The sequence below is a fragment of the Paramormyrops kingsleyae genome, chromosome 24, assembly GCF_048594095.1.
Source record: "Paramormyrops kingsleyae isolate MSU_618 chromosome 24, PKINGS_0.4, whole genome shotgun sequence".
Lineage (NCBI taxonomy): Eukaryota > Metazoa > Chordata > Actinopteri > Osteoglossiformes > Mormyridae > Paramormyrops > Paramormyrops kingsleyae.
Window position 1 is genome coordinate 7,356,512 of NC_132820.1, and position 22,522 is coordinate 7,379,033.

A 22,522-nucleotide genomic window follows, 5' to 3' on the forward strand; every position below is an offset into this window, starting at 1 on the left:
TGTGGCTCCCTTTGATCTTTATTCATCCTCACTGGCTCACTGGCGCGCTACTTGGAAAAATAAGATCAGCCTCACCCAACGACTGAGTCATCTGGATTTTTTTTTTTTTTAAATAAATGAATTATGATTTTGATGTGTGAATGTTATGCTTTGTCTTATGTGACATCGCAGGAAAGGGGGGGGAGGGGGTAAAGGTAAGAGATCAGGTGACTTGTGACAGGAATGAGCTGTGTGAGGTTGGTGTGTTGGCGCGTGTGTGTATGTGTTGATTTACTTGTGTATTAAATTTGGTTCTCTGGCCGTTTGGTTAAAACAGGGGAAGAAGAAGAGAAGGAAAAGGGAGAAGCAGCAGGACTCCAACTCAGGTACGCCCAGGTTTTGGGCCACCGGCTCGCCCTGATTGGCTCTCCTCGATTGGCTCGCCCTGATTGGCTCTCCTCGATTGGCTCGCCCTGATTGGCTCTTTGCCGCATTCCTATGCACACGTGCGCTCGGTAGCATACAGTAACACAGCGCAGCCACGCTTCTCTGGGCTTCCCTGCCGTTCTCTTCCTGAATGCCGCGTGAAATGCAAATGCTGTTCTCTTCAGCACCAGGCTGTTGGGGTTTAACTCTTTAGCTGTGGGGGGGGGGGGGGACTAACAGTTTTGTTTGCTTTCTTATTTCTTACCTTCCTGTTGATGCATCCTTCACCTTTGCTCTGTACTTCCCTCCCTTCCCCTGTTCTCCTGTATGGGTCTTGTCCCCTTACTCCCGCCTGCCCACCGCGACCCTCTCGTTTCCTCCGCGCATGCCGCCTTGTGTTCAGACCCCGGCTCGCCTAAGAAATGCCGAGCTCGCTTCGGCCTGAACCAACAAACGGACTGGTGTGGCCCCTGCAGGTCAGTACCGCCGCACCGCCGTGCTTCTCACTCTGCTGCACGCTGCTCGCTGCTGCTGCCGCTGCTCTGCATGCGCCTGGCTCACTAACTCTATGGCGCCACCTGCTGCTCAGGGACGGGAGTGGATTGAATAGAGGCTGAATTCCTAAAGTGTAGGGCCATGCTTTTAAGGAAGGGCTACTCTTTGGGGCATTAAAGGAAAAAAATCCAATTTGTTTCCAGCGTGAAACATGACTCAAAATATCTACATTAAACACAAATGAGACTGTGAGTCAGATTGAAAACCAGACAATTAGTTGATCTTCTGGGTGTGAGAGAAGGGGCCGATCCCGTTAATGAGTAAGGTGAGAATGTTCAAACAAATGACTGATTCATTCAGAAAACGTAATTTTCTGGTATGATTAAACTTTGCCACACAGAATTTATAGTGCAGTGATACATGCAGTGGAAGTGGGTGTAAATCAGCCCAAATAATTGTCCAGTCAGATTAGAGGGGTTCAGTAACTGGCATTGCATTCTTACTCACAGCTTACTCAAGACAGATGGCTGCCATTTATGTTCTGATGAATCATTTAATCTTCACATGTGTCTCCTGTGAAATCTCAGGCATGTGAAGCTCTCCCCTTTGAAAAATTTTGCAGACGAAGGCTGTTTGCATCCCTTTCGTCGTATTTCAGTTCTGGGCCGTGCTAGAATTGAGACGCTACCGTAAATTCTAACGCAGTCAGTCAGGCTTTCAGTAGAAGAAAAAAAGCTGAGCCTTTTCAATACCAGATTCAGAATTATTTACCAATGATATATATTTTTTTGCATTTGAGAAGATTTCCAGTAATGATTATCAGTGGTCTTCTGGGAAATCAGTAGCGATTTCTAGTCCTGCTAAAAAAGCGCAGGTTGAGGTAATGAACCTGGAAACCCCCTTCCCCCCCACCCCCCTACCCCACTCCATACCCCAGCTCTGCCATTCCCATAAGACGAGAGGCTGGTTTCTCACAGGTTTAAACATCTGCAGTCTCACGCACCGGTGAAGCCCCTGAGCGACACTTTAGACGATGCACGTGTCAGTCTGGGTTTGGTTAGATGGAGTGTCCCCCCCCCCAGGTGCCCCTTTGATGCTATTTGTACTGAACATGAGCTCTTCTTCGTGCTGGTGACACTTTGCATCCACGCTTTATTCACAGATAACTCTCTTGACTGTTCCTAGGAGGAAAAAGAAATGCATTCGCTTCCTTCAAGGAGGACGCTGTTCCAGCCCCCATTCTTCCGATGGAAGTGCTATAGACTCACCCCCCGCCAGCGCCACCCCCGTGCCCCCTTCCCCGCCCCACGACCCCCCGCTAACCGCCACCGCTGCCCCCCGAGAACTCTTCCCAGCCTCACAATCGCCCTCCTCACCGTCTGCCAAAGGCGCGGCGGGGGCGCGAAAGAACTGCCCTAACCACTGCCGTCCCCACGCGCTCCCGCCGGCCCACTAGCTCCCCCGGGCCCCCACCGCTCACCCACGATCCCGCCGTCCACTGCCCTTCCCCCTCCGGTCCTGGAAGTCGGGAATCTGGGACGTTCCGGAACGCCGACGCCCGCCAGGAGTGCTTGCAGCGAACGAGGAAAACGCGTGGCCGCGACCGTCGCCCCGGCGAAGCGCATGCCCCCGTCGCCCCTGCCGTCGGCCACTCTCAGCCGCGCCGCGTAACGCCTCAGAGTAAAGTAGCATTTAACGACACGTAGCTGCTTTGGCTGATCAGTCTCAAACTAGCGTCGTGTTTATCGAGGCTCTATCTAATGGTGCGAGGTTCTCCTTTATCTTATAGGTGAGCTTATGATGACAATGGAACAGACGCCTCGTCAACCACTCTCATTTAAACACGCTAAATTCCTTAAAGGGGTTTTGTGCCAAAAAGACTTTTAACATGCTATCACAAAGTGAAAAATATTTCACTTTTTTTTTTTTTCTTCCTTACATGTGTTGTTTGTTACCGACGTATATTTCAGGTTGCGTTCCATAATGTTTCTAGTCGTAGTTCTTTTTCGGAAAAGAGCAGCCAGTCCAGAACTCTTGTTAGGAGTCGTACTGCAATTTAGCACTAAACCCACAAACCACCTAAAAAAAAAAATAAAAAAAAAATCTACAAAACGGTATTTTTAAAAGCGTCTTTTTGCAGAGGTATATTTAACGTATACTTAAGTGCATAGAAAAGGTTTAATCTGACTAAATTTAGAGCAGATAGTAATTACATGTGCTAAAAAAAATATGAAAAATAGCTTATCTGAGCGTCAAATATGGTCTGGATAAGCAAGGATTTGTGCCACGGCCACATTTTGAAAAACGTTAAAATATACAGCGTGTCAATGGCACTCTGCAGTATGTATTTTGCTAAATCTGAAAATAATTCCGGGAGACCATCAGCAAATCATTCAAACGATTTTACCATTGAAAACACAACTGCAGTTAACTGTTCTATTTGAAGCGAGTTGTTTGGCCAGCGGCCGTTCCTATGTCGGCCCGCTGGGGACAGGCCAGGCTTCTGTAGTTTGTGTTGGCACTTTGCATTATGGGTAATTAATGGGGCCGTCACCCAACTGGCCTGTTTTATAGGATACGATTGCTTCAGAGGAGGATGATGTACGAGGGGTTTCAACATGTGGTTTGTTTGGTGTTGTGGTGCCACCTCTGGGTGAGATTCTGTGCTGGTATCGAGACTCCACACAAACTGAATCATTATCATTATCAAACTAAAGATTAAATGTGTACTGTACTTCATTGTGTTGTAAATCTTTTTATATAAATGTGGAACTCATTATATAATAAACTTTTATATGTTGTTTTGTAAAAAAGGAAAATACAAAAATATTGAGTATTTTAAGAAGGAAGTACATTTTTGTGTTTTGTTTGGTTGTGGAGAGAGCTAATTCGCATTTGTGTTCTAAAGCTTCTATTGTCCATTTGGCCCTGGGATTCGAGCAGGCTGTATCACTGGTCGTGAGTCTGATAATTTGTGCACGTACTAAATCGAAGAGCCAAAAACAATGTGAAAGCAGTAGCTTGATCCTGTCTAAGCTGACAAAATCCTGTAGCCTGCTGTATACTACGGTGTATTGGTTCCCAAAAGCTGTAATTTAAAAGATGTCCAGCAGGTGGCGATGAGAAGAAATCTGTAATCTGATTGGATATGGTGTATACATGACTGTATAATGACACCAAATGTTCTTTTGTAGAAGTGTAGATTAGTTTCTGTTCTTTTTTTATGTACTGCAGGTCGCTTGTTAGTTGTAATTAAGGTCTTTCTTCACTAAATTTCACATCAAAGCATGTGGAAGACAGTTACGCTTTTTTAAGACTGATGTTGCGACATGATGCAATTTATTAAAATTTCTTTGAATTTTGCAATTCTGATCTTTATTGATTCCAATACATTTAATTCAGGTTTACTTTCCTAGAGCCAACACAGGAATGAGAGGTACCGATGCCTCAATTTAAACAGCAGGGTCATTCTCACAAATTCATTATGGAAACATTTCCAGTTTTTAAAACTTACATTATATGACTTCATTATCTAAACTGTCAATTGTGCCTCAGGAGTAGTTAGTCAGTTTTATTACCATTTATCTCTCTAATCCAGGGCCAGAGTTAGAGATGAAAACATGACCCAAAAAAGCAAAACATGCATCTTACCACAAATTGTTTGTTGTGGGTTAAATGGAATAAAGTTGAAAGATTTAAAAGTATTTACTAGCTGTACACTATTTGATCTTAACTATCACAGTATTTGGGAAATATGGTTTAAAAATCAGAATCAGGAGCAACCCATGGCAATTAACATAACTAAAGAGTTAAAAGAACTGCTGTATACAAAAACTGCTGCATTGTAACTTTTTAGAATTCAGAAGTTCGTGAGAATGACCCAGTAGCCTACTCTCCTCAGGACACAAATGTACAAAGTACTTCCTATGACTGGGTTTGGCAAATTTCTAGCATATGAGGATAAAGTGAACTCTATAAAACTGTAAGCCTAAAGGACATGTGAAGATACATATTTATGAGGACTGACATCGTTTCCTGAATTTGTACGTCAGCGTCTTCCTTTAAAATCAGGTAACGATGCCTCTTACAGACCAGGGATAGATCTGCATTTTCCTTGCAGAGATGACTTTCAGAGTTCAACTATTCCACGACAAGACTGTCTGGCAGCTTTATTCGAGAGTTCTAGGCCAACAAGGCGAAAGATTTCAGACTTACAGACCGAAAGAAGGACTTCATCTTAGGGCTGTAGTCTGACTGGCATCACAGCATGAACCTCCAAGGTAAAGTGCTGCGATTTACAAACCAGCACAAGGTAAAAAAAAAAATGATCTGCTTGTTTATGAAATTCAACTGCTAACATTTCTAAACATCATTAAGAGCTCTATCCACCAAAGTAAGATGTCCACTGATAGAAGGCAAGGTAAATACCGAATTATGTGACAAACTATTTGCTTTGTTTACGAGCACTATTGAGCCCACGATAAACTCTACCTGGAATTTTATACACACATCTATGATAACACTTTAAATAAAAAATGCTGTCTGGAGGAGCACAGCACTTACATAACTGTAAATCTGACATTTACCATTCTCTGCCAAACTTATTCCAAAACAATATTTCCAGTTAAAAAAAAAAAAAAAAAAAAACTAGAAAGATGCATCCAAGATCAAAAAAATATATAATGTGAAACGAGCGAACTGCCCAATTTGTAAAAATGAAAAAATAGAATTTTACATTTCCACCATACAAGTAATGAGAATGATCATGCAAAATACAAGGGACTGCCAGTCTAGTAATTCATGTGAATGAGTATGAACAGCGCAGTGCAACCAAATCCTGGAACGATCCTTACAGTGCGATAGTGTTGGCTTACTTCTCCTCACACCACTGGTTCTCCTTGCGTACCTAGAGACAGAAGTTCAGACCGCACGTTAAATCACATGCCGTTCGCCTTCGATGGGCTGAACGGGAGCGCTTCCTCAACATCAACAGTCATTACCTGGGCTTCCTCCTCTTCTGTGAAATCATTTTTGATATTGAACGTCTTCCTTATTTCCTCTGGAGTCTTTCCTTTGATCATATTTGCGACAGTTTTGCATGTGACATCTAACAATCCCTTGATGTCCAAATAGTTGGCGGCCTGCAGGGGTGGGGTTGGGGGGGGGGGGGGGGGGGAGAGAGAGTGAAGACTCCTATAAAGGCTTCTGATGAACCTCCTGAATAGTGAACAGCAGGGTTTTCAGCTATAACAAAAGACTAAGAAAAATAAATTGTAAACAAAATACAAAAATAAAATTAAAAAAACTAAAATCTATAAATATTGCTTTTGAAACAAAAACAAAATGCCAAATACTTTGTTACTGTTTTAATACCATTCAGCTAAAGTAATTTCTCTTTATTTACCATTAATACCTTAAATGTGATTTGTCCATTTTAAGCACATTAGTACATAATCTGCACTATGTATTTATGTAAGATTCTAATATGATTAAACACAAACAGTTCAATGACTGTCTATCCCTAGAAATATATTTACTTAAACCGAAACTAAAATTAAAAACAGGGATATCTTTAAAAACAAATAAAATCACAATGAAAACTACAACTGCACTACATTAAAAATTAAAAGAAAAACAAACACGAACACACATGCTCTAATATAACATTAAAACAAACCACATCAGTGCACAATTTGGCCCCTAACTAATCCTGCATCAAGCACTTTCACAAGATAACTGTGTATTAAATAGGGCTGTCAAAGTTAACGTGTTACTGTGCTTGAGTTGATCGTAAAGTGGTAATGACCGATTTCTTGTTGACCCCAATGGGAGAACATATGAGAGGTAAGGAGAATGTGCTGATTACAGCGCATTGCCGCACCACATGACAAACACTTTTTTCCCCCCCAACGGAGTAAAATAGCTCCGGGCATTCACGGGATTTGAACCAGCATCCTTCCAGTTGCTGACACAGATCCCTAGCCTCAGAGCCACCACATACGAGCGAAGATTTGAAATAGAATTGCATTGCATTTGAACTGGGAAGTCAGAATTTCAGAGTTTCTAGTCGGATATTTCAACTGGCCTGCTCCCTGAAGTTGGACTTCCAAATCGGAAAGTTGGAGGAAACTCTACAACCCCAACCACAGAATTCAAAGTGGCTGCGTCCTTTTTCAACAGAAGTTAAAGCTGTAGTTACATACCATTTATTAGCACTTATGTCTTATTTGCGTCTCATTACAGTGCTAGGGTACTTGTATGTGCAAAATACCGCATAATGCGTTATCAACTGGTATTGCTAACAATGGCCAAAAATTAACCTGGATAAAACTGGTATTGTTAAATGGTTTTCCAACTTGTTATACTAGAATGCGGTTAACTCGGCTGTGACATCATTCCCAGCTCAGACTTCCAACCACAGAGGTAAATGAAATCTACCACGAGTACTCACTCACAAAGGAAGTGACATCATTCCCAGCTCAGACTTCCAACCACAGAGGTAAATGGAACCTACCACGAGTACTCACTCACAAAGGAAGTGACATCACTCACCAGGATCAGTTCGAACAATGTTCCTTGATCAACCTTCAGAAACTCCTGATCCCAGACAGGGATGTCATCTGTCCTTTTCTCTTTGTTCTCGTCGTCCTCAGGGGGAGGAGGGTCGTCTTTGTGGTGGGTGCACCACTGGATTACCTGCAAGCCCAAAGAGCGTCACTCATCAAGGACTGGGGTCAGTAGGCAAATACTGGCAGACAAAAACCACAAAGAAACACACCAGAAATACTACATGTATTTATACAAACAATGCACACTGAGAAAGTCATACGGTCTCCATAGCAACTAGAAGTTAAGGGCCCTGCTCAAGTGCCCAAAGGTGAAATCACTGTCAACCCTTGGATTTGAACAGGTCGCCTTCTGATCACAGGCCCAACATCCTAACCCACAGAGCCATACTCCACCCTCATTGTTAGCATTTACTTTCCTCAAAATATGTTTTTCCCCCCTTACTAAAAAGGAAAAGCACAAATATTTTAGGCCAAGGGAGATGAAGCTGAACGTAAACTACGCAACAGGCTCAGCACACAATTCCAAGAATTAGAGATGGATGCAAATCCTCCAGCAGAGTCAGTCTGTCGCGGAGGGGTGCAGAGCCCCCATCTGTACAGGACAAACAGGGCCCGCCAGCTGGAGACGGCTCAGAGGGATCCTTCCACGTTTGCAGTAACTGATCTGAGGACCGGTTCTGCAAGTTTTGTGCTTAGTGTTGCTGTGAGTACTTTTGTCACAAATTCTTGTTAATAAACCGTTCAGCCAGTTTTGCGGACTCATTGCCTGTTGCAAACCGGCATCGTATGCCGAAATTCACATGTTGGATTACAGTAAATACGTAGAATCTGAACAGAAGCACCGCACATAGGGAAGTTTTTCCAGCCTTCTACCACAAGGGGGCAATTACCTTCTTCAAAATAGCGGCGTTAACATTGGGAAGCGGAACAGGGTCGTCATCTCCTTCATCATCCATGCCCAGATCTACACAAGAACATTAGTTGCTTTACCAAATAAATAACGACACCCTTTTGACAATCCATTATGACACAGTATGGTTAGTGTAAAAAAATAAAATCACGTACCTTCAAGCATCGTCTTAATGGTGACGGACTGTTTAGCTATTTCAACGTCGACTTCAAATATCTCCCCATCGGAGCTCTGCAGTTTAATCGTGGGCATCTAGAAAATGCAATAAAATGCTCCTAAGCTCCGTATGGGCAATGCTATCAGTAAACGACTGCTCAAAAACATATATTTCATAATGTTGAATTTTTTTGTAAATCTGAGAGCTGTATACAGGTGAATTCGGTCCAAACTGGGTCTATCGTCACGAAGAGCGGGACGTACCAAAGCCGGAACGATTTTTATAATATGTATTTTAACCGAGAAACTGGTTTAGCGATTAATTCTCCTATTACCTTCTCAAATACAACCGGACACTTTACACTTCTTCGCTATTTCTGTCTTGAGTATCAAGTTGATTTCGGTTAAGCGAAGCGACACAGCAGCGAATCAGTGTTTACGCATCATGTTGTATTTCTACACAATAACAGCCAGGCTGCATAGCTAGGTAACGTGTGTGTACGCGTTCAGTTCACTCGGTAAAAAACCCATCTTTATGATCACATATTTCCCAACATTTTAACGTTACCCCCCTGGCAAGCCACAGGAAACGATGACGCTAAACAACCTGAAATATCCTTCCCTCGAAAATCCTAGCTTAGCTACTGGCGTTAGTTAGCAACCGTTTCAATTAATGTACCGTTTTACTTCACGTTTAGTTTTACCATTTTTTTAAATCAAACAACATTTATATATTGCTTTACTATATTCAACAGATGCTTAATACTTACTATGAACCTACTTCTGTCCACAAATTTATGTATGTTCAAGCGTCAGTATGAGTATTTGTCGCTTTTGTCAAACAAGCGGACGCTTAGATATCTAAGTAGTCTAGTCATATTGCCAACTTTAATTTCTCATCAAATAAAAACACATATAATTTACATTTGTGGCATAGATTTAGAATCATTGTATATTCAAAAATATTTATACAGTTTTTGGTTTTATTTTAAAGACAAAAATACATTTTCTCGTTATTCAGGCAAAGTATTGGACAGCCCGCTGTAAATGGCGTTTTTATCGTCGATCTGTTATAAAATCAGCTATTTTATAGTATTTAGATGAATTAATAGCTTGAGTTCAAATGCCTCTATGTATTTCCCTTTATTGTGAAAGCACTGATATATAAATAACTGCTGGTTTTGTTATAAATAGTAATATGATTTTAATTGATAACGAACTCTCTGCATCTCATGATCTTATGAGCAATACCCTCAATGTTACCCTTTAGCACGGATCTTTGTTTCTGTTAATCTCCCGTGTTTTTGCCACATTTCCTTGAAATTTCTATCGACCTCATTTCCGAAATAGCAGTCTGCCAGTTGTACTGTGAAAAAGTGTAACGCCTGCGTTATTGTACCCGATTAATTTTATTCGTACCTCTTTCTGTCTTCTCTGGGAATCTCTTGTGCGAACGGTTGATCAAGGGTGTAAATGTGCGTGTGGACGATAGGGACACGTCCCTAATAACGTGGTAGTACCGCCTGTGTTTGGGGGGCGGCGGGGGGGCTTGAGGCTAACTTGGTCTCTACCATTGCGGAAACTCAACCCACGCCTTGAGGTTGATGCATGCTTTACGATTTCTCTTTAGGCTCGATAATCATTTAATTTTCCACCCCATTTCAGGTTTGCATCAGTAATATATATAGCTTCAAGTATTCTAGTGCATAAGTGTTCACTGAATTGGAGGGCCATTTCAATTAGGTCATCATATACAATATACAAATATATGTCACAAGACATGTCACACACAAGTAGGATGGCAGCAGTAAACCTAACCACCCAAATATGTCCCTAAGATTTTAACCTCTGCCCCTTAAGTACAAGCCATTATATGGTGTAATCAATGTCTTGTTTTGCTAGTACTTTAAGGAACTGCTTTTGTTCCACACGGACACTTAGACTGGGTCCCTGCATCCGATGCAAACACACACACTCACACACTTCTGTATCTGAAGGAGCAACTTCCATCTTTATTCAACTGGATTCCTACATACAGTTAAACCTCTGAAGTGTTAGTGAAACCCTTTTTCCAGATCGGCATGTGTCTTCCTTACATACAAACGAACAATGTCTTAAGCATTTCGTTCACAACTGGAACTGAAGTACAGAAAGGAGAAAGACACAAAAAGCAGCAGAAAACCGGCTGTCTGCTGAAGTAACAAAAATACAGAACCTGTTCAGTTCTACTGATGAATGTCACAAAAAATTAAATTAATTCTAAACAAAAGTGCAGACAAACACTTTGCTGAAGATGAAAACTCCAATCTTCCCAACAACAGGCCATGGTAACTTAAAGTTTTAATGCATGTTCACTGCCTTCTTTCATAGCTTGCTGAACAAAGCTGAAAATGAACCCTTCGTAACTAGAGCTCAGCTTCCGTCGACTTTTCCAGAGTGTGTTTCAGAGATTACATACTTACTTCCTTCTGATGTTACAACACTAACAGTACCCGGGAAATTTTTTACCATCTGTGAGTATATAGTTCTAACTGGCTATAGCATAGCATAATCTTATAAATATCGTATATGTGCACGTATGTGTAAAATTTTTGTAAGTTACAAAAAAGAAAAAATGGCAGCTTAAATAAATCTTAAACATGCATTGAGGAATTCACTGTTCATGGTCTTCTTCGACAGATCCTTTAAAATTTTGATTCTGAGTATGGCACACCTTTTGGTCCATGTTCACAGGTGGTTACTGAATTCTTAAATAGTTGCTGCTCTCAGATTGGAGGTCTGTTTCAGTCGTTCCACATCCCAGCCCCGTCCCTCACCCCCCCCCCCTGTATTTGTTAAGTTGACCGGATATTAAATTGCGATGATACTGTACAGAAATGTTTTACAGGAAGTAGTCTGGAGTGCGACGTGTCACGTGCGGCTCGCCTCTGCGGGGTGCCGGGTCAAACTGCAGGCTGGGGGGGAAGCAGAGATTATGTTAGCGATGGAGTAGTGATGGAGTAGTGATGGAGAAGTGTGTGTTATACAAGCTAATATTAGCAATTGTTTACTGCAGTGCTACTGGCCATTTATCTTTTTTTAACACATTCATTTCCAAATAATATGGCTAACTGAAGCAAATGAGACATTTGCTTTTACCCTTTAATCATTTAGCAGATGTTTTATCCAAAGTGACGTTCACTACTTTATTTGTTTATTCATTTTGAGAAAGCAGGGGAAGTTGAGCGCCTTGCTCCAGGGCCCCAATGGTGAAATCACTCTGCTGACTGTGGGATTTGAACTGCTGACCTTCTGGATCAAGGGCAGTGTGCCAACCCACCCTAGACTAAATATGATGAGTTAAACAGCAGGTCCTCCTCACAAACTACAAACATACACGTGCAGGTCCCCAGGCACGGTGGCACCTGAGGGCTATACGAGTATGTGAGGGGGAAAAAAAGGTTTGGGGGGTGATTGTAATACTTACAAGGAGTACTTTAAGGTGTCATCAAGTTCCATGATAGCTGCCTGATTGCCACAGCGATAGCAGTAATTTGGCGCGCTAAAAATTGTTACCACATTGCGATCGTGGCACCAGTTGTAACCCTGCAAGACAGAAGCTTTCATTAGGAAGCAGCAACCCGAATTAAAGCTGAGACAAGGGTCCTACAGTCATTCCGCCGCTTCTAGCAAAGCACCCTCCCTTTCCATCAACAAAACCACCAGCTCCCCAACTTGTTTCTGTGGCAACTGATTGTGCTCTAGCACAGTGCCCGAGCAAACCAAAGTGTGATATTTGTGGTGCTGCAGTACTTGTATATCTTTCCAGAGAAGCACAGTATCACATCACCATTTTGTAAATCAGGTGCTTCAATTTTGTTAAACTGATGAACAATATTCTTGCGCAAGTAACTCATAATACGAATTATTTTTACGAAAGCAGTACAGCTGAATAATAAGCATTTGCTCAATGCACAAGAATTTCCACCTGGGATCAATAAAAATTCTTAATGTTTAATCATAGCAAAGGCTTTATGTTACAGCGTTCAGCAGTGACGCAAAGGCTTTCCACTTTGATAGACAGTCACCACCACTCATATAACCTGAGCCAACTGTCATCTTAAACTGCAAAAGATGACATCAGATCTCCAACAGCCACATCCTGGAGCCCTGGGGTCTTACCTCCATGACCAGCTGGTGAGCTCTGGAGACCAGGGTAAGGCCGTTGGCGTGGTTGAATGTTTCAGAGATGTCCTGTCCGAAGGTGTAGCCGGCACCACGGGGGGAGATTCCCCAGCCCCCCCGGTCATCCGGGTCTGACCACAGGAGGTCACACATAGGTCCCTGAAGGTGATGACGAGAGGATCAGTGACAGGACACAGCGTGACTAAGCATGAAGGCGTTCAGCTCCACCTAGCAGGATCTCTCACCTCATGTGGAACTTCCTGTAAGCGGTCCAGGGCTCGGATGTGATCCAGTGTATCTATTGATGGTGACAATCCACCGTGAAGACAGAATATCTAAAAAAAAAAAAAAAAAAAAAAAATTAATAAATGAAAGCCGACTCGAATATCAACAAGCACCACACGGTAAACAAGTGAGCACAATCTCCCAGTCAAGACCAGCGACTACTCACCTGACCATCTACCAAGGCAGTTAAGGGAAGGTAATCGAAGAGGTCGGTGAAGTACTTCCAGACGTTCGCGTTGCCGTATTTCCGTAAGCACTCGTCGTAAAACCCATACACCTGCGTGATCTGTCTGCTTTCGTGGTTACCACGGAGGATTGTGATGCGTTCACGAAACCGAACCTGAGGGGGGAGGTTGAAACATCAAACCAACGCTCCATTTCAAACGGCATGTTATGTTCTTGAGACTTATGACATAGGCCTTGGGGGGGGGGGGGGGGGGGGGGGGCGACATCACTCACAACCTAAGGACAATTTTTCCAAATAAATGAACACCAAACTACCAAAACAGAAGGGGCATCTAGAACCACAACCCCACTCAAACCCTTGAATGATGCTTGCATCCTTCAGGCCAAAAAATAAAGATCTACAAAACACCAAGTATGAATTTCAAATATTACCTTAAGAGCGACCAGCAGACTGACAGTTTCCACAGAATAATAGCCTCTGTCCACATAGTCTCCCATGAAGAGGTAATTTGTGTCTGGCGACTTCCCTCCAATTCTGAAGAGCTCCATGAGGTCGTGGAATTGGCCGTGGACGTCCCCACACACGGTGACAGGGCATCGGACCTCCTGGACATTGGACTCCTTCGTCAGGATCTCTTTAGCCTGAGAGGAGATTGGAGTGGAGAGAAGCTCATCAAAACGTGGGAATTTGACACACCACAACATTTCTCATTTCACACCTCAGCACTACCGGAGTGCGAGTCTCTTTTACCATTTCAATAGTGAGCAGACAGGTCACGGTTAACTCTGTGGAAGAGTAGAGAACCACCCAGACTGGTCTTGCAGACTCTGTGCGTGCCATGAAGCACGTCATATCAATGCGGGCAAGCGGCACACACAAGACGCCACATTTACCGCAACTAGTACAAAAAAAACCTGCTATTTGTCAAGTGATTGGCGAATGCATCGAACTAACCTACTACTGGGAAGGGTCCAAATCCTACATTAGCAGCTCACCGAGTGCTAAACAGTCCCATAGAGAAGGGAGCGAGACAGATATGTTTGAGCTCTGACTGAGGTGATCCCCCCCCTAGGAGTGTTACCCCAGCAGACGGTGAAGCAGAGAACACCAACTGAGAAAGATTAAGGACGGCAGTCGAGCTGGGATGACCTAGAACCAGAGTCAGGGCGCCACTGAAAACACCCCCGCTTGGTCTGTGATCTAAATTCAAGGCTCCAGCTTAGCAGACTCTCCTTTAACATTACACGTATTAATAAGAAATAGAAATACCCATCTTAAAGGGGAAAAGGCGGGAATCCGTTAAGAACACATGGCAGTACTTGTGGACATTAAGAGTTAATGACATGTGTCCAGGTTTATAGTGAAATGCATTTACAACATGCCTGCAATCTGAACCTCAACACAGCCCTTCCACTATGTCGTGACTCTGCAATGCAAATTTCAGCTTAGTGCCAGGTTTTGACAATGAGCGAATTACTTGAAAGGCATGAGGAATCCGTCGTCTTCAAGACAAGCAGTTCCAAGGAGTTGCAAAATCTGAAAGGCAATAACCTGCAACAAACTCAATTCAACCCCCTTTCGAAAATCTCCTACGAAAAGCCAGTGACTCAAGTACATTGGTTCCGTCACTTAAGAGATAACTGCACAGTGCATCCAAAAACAGAAACTATCACAGAGCTTTTATGAGTCAGAGAGAGCACACAACACAACGCGGAATCAAAATGCAGCAATTTTTAGCGACTTTCTTCAATGCAACATCACGCACGACAGGCTCTCGTTTTTACCTTGCGCGCGGGAAAGCCTTAACGACAGACCCTAATAAAATGTTAATGAGCCTGTCAGAAGGGTGTGGGGGGGGGGGGGTTAGGAATGGCAGACCCCAGCTTTTGTGCCTGCAATGTTTTTAAAACCACACAAAGGTCAATGACTGATATGCAAGAAGGCACCATTTAACACATGCTGAACAGCTCTCAATCCTTAGCTTTGACAAAGTATTTAAAAGCTATGCCACAAAAGGTATGAAAAGGGATAAAACAGGTATTTCAGGTGTGCCAGCAACATAATTCAGCGTCATCAATGTACCAGCTGGGATGCAAACTTGTTGCATAGATATATATATATTTAGAAGATAATTTTTGATGTGATTTTTTAATATAGTGTTTTTGTTTTATTCAAGGTTAGAAATGGTAAATGTTTGTTTAAAAAACCCAAAAAAGACAAAGAAAACATTAAGTTATATTTAAAAAAAACACTCAATGTCAGTCTAAAAAGAAACCTAAGACAAACTTTAGAGTAATTGCTGTTCACTTAAAAATTATGACGGCGACCCAGTAGCGCAGTATAACGCCCCCCTCCCCTCCCCTCCCCTCCCCTGGAACTGATGAAATAACTTGAACTACAATAGTACATCTGGTCCTTTAAACAGGAACTATGTGAGTCACGTATTAGCAGCAGTTTCGATTTCGTCAAAATAGCAACGCAATGTTAACACAACAATAGAACCGGTGGACCAAAGGTAGATCCTCGCCCGCACCCGGGCTGATAACGGGCAATATTGGGGTACTCTCTCCCACCTTACCCAGTTCGGAAATCTCTGTGCCAGATCCAATACTCAGCAATGCCAGACAACAGTCCGCTCCTTTATGTACCCCAATTTGCAGATCGCAAAAATAAATCAAGGAAATACATCTATGCATGATTTTTCATAAAAAATCTGTGAGGGGGAGGGGCTCCAATATCCAACACGTCTTGTTAAATGGCTGTATTCATCATTGCAGCCGGATAGCGCTTGTACACTGCTTTTCACCAGCCAAAACAATAAGCCACCCACGAAATCGGCGTCTAAATGAATCACGGCTCCCCGGCAGATCATTAGGGTTATGAAAGTGAAAAGGCGAGAGGCCCCGCGGCGATCGGCCGGGCTCTCCGTCATGTCTGAGGTGGAAACATCGGCGCCATTTTAGGCAGAAATCGCTTACTGAGGGAGTATAAGCCCCATCTACTCGGGCGTCTACTCCTCAATTCCCCCTCCCCCGTCCGTGTGAGAGGACATCCCGGACCTCCCGCCGACCCTTACGTCGGCCCGGGCGGCTAAACGTGCAAGACTGCTTCCTCCGACAGTCTGGCCGGCTTCCACGCCGGGGGAGCCCGTCCGGAGACTGGGGGCCCACCGACGCCTATTCGGCACGACAGAAGGGTCAGCTGCTGTACACCACATACAGCCCCCACACTACTTAGCACAGAACTATTGTTAAAGCTGTCATTTTTTCAGTAAAATAAATCAATATCGTCGTCCTGACAATTCGGGCGACGAAGCTGCAACTGTAACTATCGGCTCCGCCATCTTAAAAAAAAAAAAAAAGCCGAGCTCGGTGACTCCGAGCGACACCATCGTCGCTCAGCAGGAAAGCGGGCGCTGGAGGCTTCGCGCAAAGCCGGCTTCCGCCGCGCCAGTTGTCGGGGCACTGCCACGGTCCAAAGCCAACGGTCCAGCTGAACGGCGACACCGACGAGCGAGTGCGGCGTCCGCCACGCTACCTTCTCACAGAGCGTCTTCACTTGGTTCTCCGACAGCTGCTTGCAGTCGTTGAGTTGCTCGATCCATTGATCCAGCTCCTTGGTAAACGCCTTCTCGTCCATTTCTGCGGAGCTTCTGCTAGCCGGACAGCTAGCGGTTGGCGACTCGCGACACAAGGCGACTCTGCCACGACAAAAAAAAAGAAGAAACAAACAAAATAAAAAGCCCCGAAAAGATACGAACCCCTTAGCGCGACTTCACTCGCGAAGGAACATCAGCGGCCAGCCGCCCCGTAATTATTTTTAACCGAACGAGGGAGGAAAGACGAGTGAGATATACGAAGACGTCAGCTAGCCGCGTCCCACCCCGAGTCAGAGCCGCGCTCCGGCCTCAGCCGATGGCTGCCAGAACCACTCAAAGAGACGCGCTGTCATTGGCTGTCACCAAGGAACGCCTGCGTTCTCATTGGTCGGCGTGTTGTCAAGCGTGACTTAATGGCGATCGAGACGGCGCAAGTCTCCGAATGCATGAAAAATCAATTCATCCTGTAGTATTGTTTGCACGGTCAATATTGGCGTGTGCATTGACAGGAGTGACTTAATGCTGACGGAAATAGTGCACTGAATGAGAAACCAAATGTTTGCACCGTTTGGTATCGTTTTGAGGGTCCGTGCTTATGCGTCGTACGAAGTATTTTGCACACGGAAGAACAACCATGGTTTGAAATCAGAATGTCACGTTTTCTCTTAGTCTTTTGTCTTATCAGATATTTTGCCTGCAAATTAGCTAAATGTTTAGTAATATATTCTTAATTATGTATCTGACTAATGCTGTGTAACTGAAAATGTAACATCGAAAATGTTTCACGCCCCCTCAAATTATTACACAATTTTTCTTAGATCAGATTTCATTAAATTATTTAATACAATGTAATAGATATTATTTTTAACACAAATGTCTCTGATGCCCTCGCGTAGAGATTGATAGTAGCTAGTTTAATTACCAAATAGAGTCACGGTTTAAATCACTCAAAATATCTGGTTGTTGTTTGAAGAAAACTTACGTCATCAAATGAAAGTGGCGTCTGCAGCAAATTTGTGGTGGCCCTCAGGGGCCCGTTATATTTATGAGGGTGGACTTTCTTAATTTCGCCCGAAGGGGGTTCCCCCTCAGGAGAATTTTCTCAGATACATAAATCTTTATGGAATTCTGATGTACTACAGGTTTGCTGCATTCACCTATCAGATAATAACTGGTGGTTTGAAATAAACCCTTCTGGGAAAAAAGTGTTCAACATTTACTTTAAAATAAAGTATAATAAATTAAATTTACTATCACCCTTTGCATGGATTCTTGCCTTTTGTTATACATATAGTGCTGTGCGGCAAAGAAAATGATCTTTAAATGTTCTTGCTGTGTTAAAACTGATATTGTGCCTGTCAAAGTGTGTTCACTTAGTCATTTCAAAACCTCTACTAAAGTCACCCCAGTATTTACACCGACCATCTAATACACCCATGTGTTTCTTGACTCGACCACTGGCACATCCCATACTGAAATACTTTGTTTGCTTTTTCAATTAATAAAATTAAAGAATGAAATGAGCTGCATGTGAAATGTAACAAACACATGGAATGGCTGAGGTGCCCCTGAGGAGAGGTTTGGGAACTGAAGCGGTGTTCATCTCGCCATCTAACGAGATACCAGTAACTTTTTGGAGAACAGAAGAAATTCCTGTCAGTTTCTCTACTGTTAATTTTAATGTTCATATGTTCTAATGGTGAATTGTGTTTTTGTTCTGAGCACATATACACTTGCTACCCAGATAAATAGCCTTAGCTTTGAGTTCCAAAGACTTTTGCAGATTACTGTATATTTAATTTAGCCTTTTACTTACTAGTGCAGTTATTATTGAGGTTTTGCCTGAGTAACTTTGGAAAGCCAGTCTGTATAAGGAGAGGGGCATGCAACAATATTAAAGTTGCTGAGTATTGCATAAGCATGGTGAGTCACCTCACTTTACGCCATACACATTTCTTGGAGCCCAAGCAATAATCTTTACTACTCTTTTATTGCAGTTCCACAATCAGATCTTGTTGCTCATTGGTGTTTTTCAACCTAATCAGTCTGTCACGTCAAGGTCGGGTATGTGCAAACGCAAACATTTCTGCATTTAATCTGTAAACAGTATGTGCCGATATGGTTGGGAATGATCTCATGATTTCTGTTTATAAGTCGCCGTAAGACAGCTTCAGCTCAAGGTACTACAGAATTGGTTGGAGAGGATGTTGGTGAAGCGTGCCAGAACCGTAGCAGAGAATATAGGCTACATACATAAAGCATATCACCATAGTAATGCTGACATGGTCCTAAACTTAAATTTAGTTATAGTTGTGTTTTATTCATTTTTATATGATACTGTCTATAATATGAAGTTGTTGTCTATGAAACGCATATATGGTGTATATCCATCCATTCATTTTCCAAAAAACTTTTCCTTCTAGGTCGCGGGGGGTCCGGAGACTATCCCGGAAGGTATACAGGCACGAGGCGGGGAACAACCCAGGACGGGGGGGCAGCCCATCGCAGGTATATGGTGTATTTGTATATGAATAACGCTTTTACACTTCTAGGTATGTAAATTAATTGTATGTGTCAGAAATTAAGCTAGACTGTCAGGAAAAAGGGTACAGCTACGGTATAGTTTTGTTCTCCAAGGATTATACCCCCAAAGGTACAAAAGTGTTCCTCAGAGTACACATGTCTGTACCTTAAAAGGTACATTTACCTACAGCAAAGTGTGGGAACATGTCACTCAAACCTCAAGTCATGTGCCGTCGCATATATGGTGTCTTTCCATAATTTTTGCTATCAAGTCACAAGTCATTGAACTGGTGACTCAGGTCCAAGTTGAGTCGTGAGTCATGTAACTTGAGTCCCTATCTATGTCAGTTTTTTTCCTTTAGTGATCAAAACCAGCCACAGTCCGCTGTAGGTTAAGCCCTTGATAGGCAGGGATAGGTTGAAATGAAAGTGTCCACTCAAGATTGTCCTCAGACAGTTTTTACATCCATTTATATGCAGGGAGGGATGCATCTTTTTAACAAACTACCTCAGCAGACCTTGCGTTCAGCCAAATTAAAATGCAGACAAAAGATAATTAATACAGTATACATTGAAATTATAAAACTAATGTTATGGTATCCAGAGGGGGACTATAACCTCAAGTCTTCTTGAGTCACAGGGTCCAAGTCGGGTCCAAGTCTTGAGTATCTGCCCTCAAGTCCAAGTCGAGTCCAAGTCTTTCCCTCAGTTTTGTAGAGTCGAGCTCCAAATCATCACATTTGTGACCTGAGTCTGTGTCGAGTTGCAAGTCAGTGACTTCTGTCTACAACTAGGGTACAGTTGGCAGACCCTTTAGGGTACAGCCCCACTGGCAAGTACTTGTACCATCAAAAAGTACGAACTGGTACTTTCTTTCTGTCAGTGTACAGGACGACAGAAAAGTTTTACACGTTTTCCTACTTCCCATAGATATTTATATCTTTAAAAACTGAAAAAGCTAATTGAAATAAACACGCAGAATTAATAAAAACTGAGAATATGCTTATTTGTAGAACTTAAAACTATGAAAATGTGCATCAGTAATGCAGCACAATTTACACACATCTATAAAATAAAATCTCCATAGTGGACATATGCTAGATGTACTACGGACAGATGTACTGTAAGCTTACTTGTATTTCTATTTAAATCTATTTAGATGTGAACCATCAAAGCCGCTGTCCTTTCCTGAATTTCTGTTCCTCCCTTGAGTACCTTCTTGGTTTTTATCGAGTTAGACATTAAAACCAACTGAACGGCAAGGTAATTGTTTTGCAAATGGGGCGCAATGTAATCAAAGATTAATTTTATTCTCAGACAGTTAACATTGGTACAGGCGTGCATGAAACTTCCGCGTATTTCAGGAAGAGTCAGTTTTCTTAGGCTTAAAATACGTCGTATTTCAGCATGACTGCAGTACAGTTTCTCTTCTTTCCCACACGACGCTGTCTGTAGAGAATTGGTTCGACATCAATGGCTGAAGACAAAAGCATTTCCCACTTGCTATGAATGTAATTCACCGCTAAATTTCCATAAAAATGTACAATGTGTTGAGGTAATCATATATTAGCATAACAGAACAACATCAATGCTTCATGTCTTATTAACACTTCAAACAAATAAAACACTAAGTCTAGAAGCGTGTGTGTGTGTGTGTGTGTGTGTGTACAATGATAACCTGTATTTTGGTGATACAGACTCGTAGCAATCACTAAAAGAATGCTTACCATTTTAGCGCCACCCTGTGGTCGAAAATAGGTATTTTTTTTAAAAGCAGCTGGAGCCTCGGAAAAAGATGAGACCGCTCTATATTTTTTATACAAATCTGTATTTTTAAATCCTGGTTTAATCGTGATTCTGTTGGCAGAAGGCTACGCTGAGCAGCAGGTTGCTTCCAGGTTCAAAATGTGTAAGACAGCAGTATACAAGCACAATGTGAAGCAACAGACACTGGGAATAGCCAGAAACCAGTCAGAGATAGAGATAGATAGGTAGAGGGAAGAAGTGACTTTCTGATGCCAGAGATGAGTGCTAACTTATCCGACAGTTTCTCGTGAATCGTAGGATGACATTAAGTGACCTTCGAAAGGAATGGGAAACATTAAGTGCAGGTGTGAAGTGCACTGCTAGGACAGTTCATATCAGGCTCCTAGAAGCAGGACTGAAGTCCCATAAGGCAAGGAAGAAACCCTTCATTAATTTAATAAGAAGCAGAGAATAACCAGGCTGGTCTTTGCGAAAAAAAAATATATATAATTCTGCCAGTACACAGAGCTCCATTTTTACTCAGATAAAGAGTTGCAGATTTAGCTATTTTTGTCCTCCAGATTAAAAACTACAGAAACACACAAATTATTGCTACATAGATAGTTGGCAAGGCGAGGTTCTTATCCTGCATAGTGTCAGGACAGGACATTATGTGTTCGTGAATTCAACTATTCGTCTCTGTCTTAGAATTAACGTCATTAATCTGAATCCCCAATCCCTCCGCTTCCGTCTGTGATCTTTACCTGCGTTCTCACATCTGGTTACATAACACAATATTTTCCAGCAGGTTACCAAGCAATCATCGAGTAACATGTGAGACACGTAGCGTATAGCCTCTGTTATGTCATTGGTAGGAGCCACTCCTTTGGGTAATTTATAACGCGGTCGTGCCTTTTTGTTGTCTGATGACGTTTTTAGGAGTTGTTCCTCTAGTTGTTACAACATCCCACCGTGACTTCGTGGCAAACTGTAGTCCTCGGCGTCTTTCAGAATCAAAAGCCTTTACCTCCAGAACAAATATGTAAGATAACACCAAAAACGTCCTTGATTTGTTCTCAGTTCAGCAGTCTGCCCTGATTTGATTACATGATCATCCACATGACTTAATTGTCTCAAACTCTAACATGGTTTTATGTGTATAATGGGGGTAGTTAGAATTTAATAATATAGGCAGTTAGCAGGGGCTAATGACTTTTGAAAAAGTATTATTAAATGTTTAATTTGGCAAGATTTCAGCCTGCAGAGATTTTAGTTTACACACTCAGAAAAAAATGGGAAAAATTTGTACCTTTGCTTGTCACTTGAGCTCTACCCTTAAGGGTCTGCCAATTGTACCCTTAACTGTAGGTAATTATACCTTTTAAGGTACAGAAATGGACTCGGAGGAACATTTCAATACCATTGGAGGTACATTATTGTGGTTTGTACCTTGGGGATGAGGGTACAGCCCCAATGACAAGCAA

The 22,522-nt window shown here is 42.5% G+C and overlaps 3 protein-coding genes across 14 annotated transcripts in view; 1 reads left to right on the top strand and 2 right to left on the bottom strand.

Moving 5' to 3' along the window:
* The window catches only part of tcf7 (transcription factor 7), a 37,718-nt gene extending 33,452 nt beyond the window's left edge, over positions 1-4,266 (top strand). For 2 of the 8 annotated variants that reach the window (XM_072706576.1, XM_023803577.2), the window contains 3 exons: positions 317-365; positions 809-881; positions 2,086-4,266. In XM_072706576.1, the coding sequence (XP_072562677.1) occupies positions 317-365; positions 809-881; positions 2,086-2,356 (393 nt within the window). In that variant the 3' untranslated portion in view covers positions 2,357-4,266. Of the gene's footprint in view, positions 1-316; positions 366-808; positions 1,785-2,062 lie in introns of those variants that run through there. The other 6 variants (XM_072706580.1, XM_023803582.2, XM_072706578.1 and 3 more) reach the window with 5 other exon arrangements.
* Positions 4,223-10,069, bottom strand: skp1 (S-phase kinase-associated protein 1). Of its 4 annotated transcripts, none has more exons than XM_023803584.2 (6): positions 9,955-10,069; positions 8,535-8,631; positions 8,360-8,433; positions 7,453-7,596; positions 5,901-6,041; positions 4,223-5,806 (listed from the first exon to the last, which is right to left on the bottom strand). In XM_023803584.2, the coding sequence occupies exons 2-6, from the start codon at positions 8,629-8,631 to the stop codon at positions 5,771-5,773; spliced, it is 492 nt and encodes a 163-aa protein (XP_023659352.1). In that variant the 5' UTR covers positions 9,955-10,069; the 3' UTR covers positions 4,223-5,770. The 4 variants fall into 4 exon arrangements, with proteins under 4 accessions (XP_023659352.1, XP_023659351.1, XP_023659353.1 ...); XM_023803583.2 differs by lacking the exon at positions 9,955-10,069 and adding an exon at positions 9,306-9,433; XM_023803585.2 differs by lacking the exon at positions 9,955-10,069 and adding an exon at positions 9,317-9,399.
* A 449-nt stretch (positions 10,070-10,518) lies between these two features.
* On the bottom strand, positions 10,519-17,098 carry ppp2cab (protein phosphatase 2 catalytic subunit alpha b). Of its 2 annotated transcripts, none has more exons than XM_023803560.2 (7): positions 16,709-17,098; positions 13,603-13,812; positions 13,151-13,324; positions 12,945-13,034; positions 12,697-12,858; positions 12,002-12,120; positions 10,519-11,489 (listed from the first exon to the last, which is right to left on the bottom strand). In XM_023803560.2, the coding sequence occupies exons 1-7, from the start codon at positions 16,808-16,810 to the stop codon at positions 11,417-11,419; spliced, it is 930 nt and encodes a 309-aa protein (XP_023659328.1). In that variant the 5' UTR covers positions 16,811-17,098; the 3' UTR covers positions 10,519-11,416. The 2 variants fall into 2 exon arrangements, with proteins under 2 accessions (XP_023659328.1, XP_023659329.1); XM_023803561.2 differs by lacking the exon at positions 16,709-17,098 and adding an exon at positions 14,649-14,955.
* Between the last annotated feature and the right edge of the window lie 5,424 nt (positions 17,099-22,522).